We start from the raw sequence: 6,718 nt of genomic DNA, 5'->3' as shown, positions 1-6,718 counted from the left end.
AGACTTAGCAGCAGCACGCAGCTCTCCAAAGTGCCGGGCTGTGCTCCTCATGTGCACAGGCATTTATCGGCCAAATTATCGGCCACATCAGGCCAGTTTCCAATACAATCAATTTTCTTTATTTTGGTGCCAATCTGATATTGGGCCGATGTAACGGTGCACCTCTACTTTTAACCTGATTAACACAATGAACTGAGACTTTCCTATTTTGGTATTTATGGCAGTTTGATTGTGTAAATTCATTTGATCAGAATGTGAAAGTTGTATGCAAGTTTTATATGACTTCTCAGAGTGTCTCTGTCTATAAGTATTAAGAGTATGTGATCCAGTTAGAGGTCTGAGAGTACTCCACTTACTTTCATCAGGATCAGGTTAACTCTCCAGGTAAATGCTAGCACAGCCCTAAATCCTGTTTCACTTAACATATCTAAGTGACACATATGAAGCTGCACAACTGTACACAGGGTTGGATTCGATTTCCCTCTGTGGCAAATAGAATTACCTTTCATGTGTATCTGCCAGAAGTAAAATAGAGGGGCGGAGGACAGACTCTGATCTTTCAGCTTAAGTGGTTGAGCCACTTGTTCAGGAAGCAGAAGCCCCACATTCCAGGTGCCAATCTTCTAGAGGTGATTTTAACCTGAATCTCTTGTTTTCCTGCACACTGTTCTAATCACCAGCCCACAGACTATGCATCATATAGATTTTTCCAATCCTCCTCTTGCCCCCTGCTATTTGCATTTAATAATTAATAAAATGAATAAACAGCATTAGGCATGTTCCTGCCTCATTGGGAGAAAGGGCCCAAGCTAAAATCTAGGGTCTCTTTCCTCCCAGGCAGCAGCCACCTCACTGCGCCACATACCCGTTGCGTTTACTTCCTAGGCCAACATAACTCCTTCTTGGCTGTTCAGTGTGCCAGCTTCAAAAGGGGGACCTGCAACTCTGGTGCCCTCATCCCTGACATTATTAGGTGGTTTCTGCCCGACTAAAATGTTTGGACTTATCCAGGCTTACATGCATGCCTGTCTGATTCTGTAGCTTGCCCCGTCAGCCCCTTCAGCCAACACCCCGTGCCATCACCTCCAGGGAGTAGGGCAGGAGGGGATGAGGCATGGAATGGACGAGGCCAGTGTTGCTGGCCTCGTCCCCCTGCTCCAGCTGCTCTGGCCCCACTTCATGGTGGCACTCTGCTGCGCCACCACCTGTTGTCTGGAACTGTATTGGAGCACTCTGATTGGTTGTCTGAAACAATCAATCAGAGTGCGAATAAAGCATTATGGATAGACAGACTAAGGCTTTTATAATATTAGAATATATATATGTGCCAGCTATACACATGCCACTTAGGCACATAAAGCAAATTAGAATTTAGTCATAAATTGCTGTATGGTGGCCTATCAAAACCCATAGCCAGGCCAGTTACTACAAGAGCTAATAAAACAGCAACATGACAGAATCTCGAGAATGGAACATTTGGGCAAACTTTGCACATTTGAGTGGTTTAATTACTTATGTTAGTTAGCTAGATTTCCCAGTTATCAGTGCTCCTGAGCACCCACTGCTGCTACTAAAGTCAATAAAAGTGGTTGGTGTTGAGCACTTCTGAAAACCCATCCATTTCTTTAAATGCTGTCCCCACCCCCTGCCACTTGCCCTCCCACTCCTGCCTTCCTCTTCCCCAGGTTCCTTCATGCTGATTCCTTCACCACTCCTTAGCTCAGCATGGAGCCAGGGAGCAGTGTGGGATGCAATGCTGACTGCAGGTACTGTATTTTTACTTACTGCTCGATTCTAAGATAAGGCTTCCTTTTCTCCATGGGGGGTTGGGAGGACCTTGTCTTGGAATCAAGTAAATATGGTATAAATTGCTTAATCTGTTGCTAAAATCTTGTACAAAAAACTGACTTGTTTCACCCCAGAGATGCAGAGGAAACCAAGCTGGTCTATGGTTGTATGTGTCATAGTATAAAACAAACTGTCAACCATTTGTTTTAAGCACAGATTGCACAGTAGGATTCTTCTGGTTTCATTCTGTGTGATGAAAACATGGAATCACACATCAGCACAATGGCTGCACATAGATAGATTAACTGGGCAACCTACTGTTGCTCCAAAATCAGTAGGCTTTGCAGACTAAACAAGGGAAACTTCTGTTATACAACATGCCTGTTTCTGGAACTGGGTACTTAACTAGACATTGGTGGAAAGATATGTAGTGGTATCATCATTTATCCAAAAATCCACAGTTTATAAGCCCGGTACAAAACCATAACTAATACTCTGAAAGCCTTCACTGAATTGTCATGCTGTCATTTGGGAGTCTGTATCCTAAGTCCCATGAAAATTCCATGATTTTATGATGTGCTAATCATTTTAAAGAACAGTATTCTTCTCTTCATCTTTAATAACTTGAGAACAAAATGACTATGCAGTAAGCATGTCAACTGAAAGAAATGACTTTGATATCTCCACTTGGAAAAACTGTTCTTTTATAATTAGACTCATAGGGTTCGTCCACCTATGTAGGCACGTGTGATTGCAGCAGCTCAAATAGCAGCGGCACAAATTTGTGCCAGAGATTTGTGCCTCAGCACATGTGCCTAAACATGCACTTTGGTGTGGGGCAAATTGTGCCACTTGGGGCAAACTGACTCTGCCCAGCTCCTCCCAGATCTGCCACCAGGTGGAGCTGAAGGCTGGGGCTAGCATCTGTGCTGGCCCCAGCAGTATTAAAAATTGTCTTGGCAAGCAGCTCAGAGCTACTTGCTCTCAGGAGCTTCTGAGGCCCAGCAAGTTGACATATGGGGATACTAGCCCCCTGTGCCAGCTGGACTACTGCAGCAGCCCTGACCTAAAGTAGCCCCTGCCCTCTCTATCCACTGCAGCGGTCTGATAGTGGGGGCTGCTGCCTGGCTGTGACCTGCTGGCACCTGAGACAGCATCTGCCCCCTTGAACCTGCAGCCCCATATCTGCATGCCTGCCAGACCTGGATGGGGACTGCTTGGCTGCCTAGCTGTGACATGGGCAGTGCAGCAGAGCCATCTGCGCCTTTGGGCCAGCTGCCGGTGGGCTGTGGCTGCGCAGTTGGCCTCCATGTGTTGCCATGTGTGCCCCTGCCCTGCCATCTGGGCAGCTATCACCTGGAAGATGTGCTCATTGTGGTGGCTCACTTTGAACTGTTAAAGTATGTCCTCTTGGCCCCAAGTAGCCAGGAGGTCAGCAACTTTGTTTGCCCTCCAGCTGGGTCCCTGGGCAGGCCCCTCTGCCTGGTCCCACCACTTCCCTCACTAGCAGTAATCGTGGTGTTCCCTGTTTAAAAAGTTGCAAATTCTGTGTTAAAATACCCCAAATCCATGTTCATCCACGATTAAACCAAAACGCCACTATATATGAGAGAGAGAGAGTGAGATATCAGTTGGGCAATGTTTTATTGATGTATTTACAATTTTAAAGCAATTTGGAAACCTACCAGTGCCTCCATCATCATCATAAAATAAATTCTAAATATCTGTATGTTTTGGTGTTTGCTTTTGTTTTTTTCTCATAGAAAAATCAGAGCTTTCCCTGACCTCTTTACCAACCAGGATGTGGGGACAGCTGCCCCTGCAGTCACAGCTCCTGCCAGCAGGTCCCATCCTGTCTGGCAGCTGGGCTTACAGGGTGTGAGATGTGGGAGGGATGTGGGGTTTGTAGGAGGAAGGGAGGGAGGAATTGGTGTAGGGAGTTGGGGTTCTTGGGTGTGTGATGGCTGGGTATAGAGGGGATGTGGGGTGTGTGGGGGCATAGGGTTTGTGGGTGAGTGTATGATATTTGTGGGTGGGAGATTTGAGGGGGGGCTGCCATACACCCACCCCCTGAAGCGCATAGCCCCCAGTGCTGGTAGCAGCAGCCAGCTGGGCCATCAGGGCCATGGCCCGCTGCTGGCATAGCCCCACAGCAGCACTGCATTGCCTGACCCAGGGTTGGCAAATGGTGAACAAAGCCAACCCAGCCCAGACTGCCCTGCTAGCACACGCCTTTGAGCAGGACTGGGGCGGCTCAAGGCACATGTTAGCAGGGATGATGTGCGTGAGGCGGTCCTCCCACAAAACCCACACCCACAACCCCCCCACACCCATTCACACAGCTCACACTCCTCCCACACACCCCCAGAAACCACACAATCCCCACCACCACATCTCTAGTTACCTAGGTCCAGGTCCAGGTCACTGCTGCAGCCCCGCCCCGCTCGTATTTGCCCCAGCATATGAGGCAGTGTGCTGGGGCAGTAAGGGCATGGGGCAGCCATAGAGATGCTCTAGCCAGATGCCAGAGCATCTCTCTGGAGGACTCAGCCTCAGGTTACTTCAGGGCATACTCCAGGAGCCATTTTTTTCACTGTGGGTTTTTTTTCATGCTTCCTAGTATCAGATTTAGAGCCCACGCTGCAAATGTGCAGTGTAGGAAACATTTTTTTGTTGTTAGCATGCCTCCTGCAGCATCTCAAACTGCTTTGAGATGCCATAACAGGCATGTGCACACTCATCTAGATGTGCCCATAACAGGCAATCATGAGTCAAATAGGGTAAATTGTGCTATTCTGGATTTTACATATGACTAAAATAAATTATAGAGTTATTGGTGTGTACAGGGTTATAAGCTCCTAGGGCTTTATATATTGGAAACGACTATAACAAATATGCATGTGTATTCTCACCAGACATTGTAAAATACAGGCATGCTTTCAGTTCACTACAATCAGTGATTTATGGATCCACACAGGTCAGGAGTTTATTGTGCTGAACATAGCAGTTTTGTTTTAAAGCAAGTCTAAAGCATGATGAACCCAAATGGATGAAACATTTTGTAAGTTACTGGCCTATAGTTTTCTTATTTAATAGAAAGTGAAATCAGAGGTAGTTGTAGAATAGCAGTCCTTATAAGAATGCAGTATCTTAGGCAATACCTTCCTTTTCCCTTCTTGGATTTGGATTTGTGCTTCATGGCTCCTTAAGTCTGGGTGCTGGTATTTTGTGCAAGCTTGGAAAGACTACAGTACTACATCCTGTGATGAAAAGCCCATATTGATTCCGATTGTTCAGGCTTTTACATCTTTTCCAAGTTCCAACAGGGTGCCTACATATCATTAAATTAAAACAATATAAACATGTTTAGAATGGTACAGCTTGCAAAAGTAAGGACTTAGTAGGGTGTGTAAAACAGGCATCGAGAGGAAACGGATTATAATTACATATTTCAGATTTAAGAGGACTTATTTGCTAGGTCCATTTACACATTGAAAGATCCCCATGGCAAATGCAATTGGTCGCCTTTCTTGTGTAAGTTTCTTAATTTGAAGTTTGGGCAAGGTTTTGTTGGTGGGTTTTTTGACAGGGAGTTATAAATTCAAAAGTAGCAGCTTTATAGAAAAACTCTCTTCTAAATGAGGTGAAGTATAATTTAATGGAGTGGATTTTCCATCTAAAATAGTACAGCTGTGGTAAAAAGTGTTAATCCTGTAGGCACGCTCGAGCATATAAAATCAAACCACATCCAGTTCAGCATGTTGTAATATGGAACAGTATCTGACTTGTCAGTAAAGATCATTGTTTTACAACTAGTAAACTTGTCACAAGCGTTCACATTTTGTTTTCTCTTTGGTGATTCCCCCTGTCCCTCTTCCAGTGGAGGAAAACAACACAACTTCCCTTTAGGATTTTATTTGGCTAGCATAAAACTCCATGATTTGTGACAGCTTCCATATTAATTCCAGCTTCGGTGACACCTACTAATAAGGCCAGAGTTGATCAACTCCAGGCCTTCTTTCCACAGAGTACAGCCAACAAGGTACTTATGACTAGAACATGTTGGTATTTTCAGACCACTGGGAATTTGGTGAAATAAAGAAATATTAGTACAGTTAAGATTTCTAATCATAATCAGAAAGAAAAAGTTGGCTTGAGGAGCAGAATGAGATTTCAGTGTGGTATTCTAAGAATAACAAAGCATGTTCAATTTAAAGTAGAACGGTAGGACTGATGCATTCCCCATGTCTACTGTAGCAGTTTTCAGTATAAGCCCATTTTTACTTCTGCAACTCTGCTGACGAAAGCCATTAAAGGAAGTCTAAAGTGACTAATAGAAAAGCTTGAGACACTCTCCCAATTCATGGGAAAATTATTTTCAATTCATCTGGGAAGGCATGGAAAGTAGAAACAAAGCAAAAGGGCTCAATACTAGAAGTGAAACCCAGTAGAACAAACACCAGCTGTATTCTTTGGGTATCTTCTCTTTAAAAGGTTAACATGTTAACATACAATACAAAGTACAAGATAGTGAATTTTTTTTTAGGTATTATTGGTCACCACATCTTTTCAAGGATTTTGTCATTTCAGGTTCTCGAACTCCAGCTCTTGCACTCAGGAAATCTGAACTGTGGTTTTGTTTGCTTTCTAGGATGGCACATGTGCTTCAGTTTGAGGACAGAAGCAGAAAAGTGAAAGACGCAAGTATGCAGGATGAAGACACTTTTGAAATCTATGATCCTCGGAATCCCGTAAATAAGAGGAGAAGAGAGGAAAGCAAAAAGATAATGAAAGAAAAAAAGGAAAGGAGATGAAATGAAAGACAGAAGCAGAGTCAGATTTTCAGTTTTCCTTAGAACAGGTTTGGCTGGAAAAAAAATTCAAAGAGCTCTAATTAAAACCAGGCCACAACCAGATAAGTCAGATTAGA

General features: G+C 44.3%; 1 protein-coding gene across 1 annotated transcript in view; it reads left to right on the top strand.

Annotated features, from left to right (window-relative positions):
- The window catches only part of LOC109297773 (peptidyl-prolyl cis-trans isomerase CWC27 homolog), a 71,408-nt gene that overhangs the window by 58,790 nt on the left and 5,900 nt on the right, over nucleotides 1–6,718 (top strand). Inside the window, exon 3 of the mRNA XM_019517797.1 lies at nucleotides 6,440–6,603. Coding sequence (XP_019373342.1) covers nucleotides 6,440–6,602 — 163 coding nt within the window. The 3' untranslated portion in view covers nucleotide 6,603. The remainder of the gene's footprint in view (nucleotides 1–6,439; nucleotides 6,604–6,718) is intronic.

The sequence above is a fragment of the Gavialis gangeticus genome, unplaced genomic scaffold, assembly GCF_001723915.1.
Source record: "Gavialis gangeticus isolate Ggan-Ray unplaced genomic scaffold, GavGan_comp1, whole genome shotgun sequence".
Classification (NCBI taxonomy): domain Eukaryota; kingdom Metazoa; phylum Chordata; order Crocodylia; family Gavialidae; genus Gavialis; species Gavialis gangeticus.
This window is presented reverse-complemented; position numbering and strand designations above follow the sequence as displayed.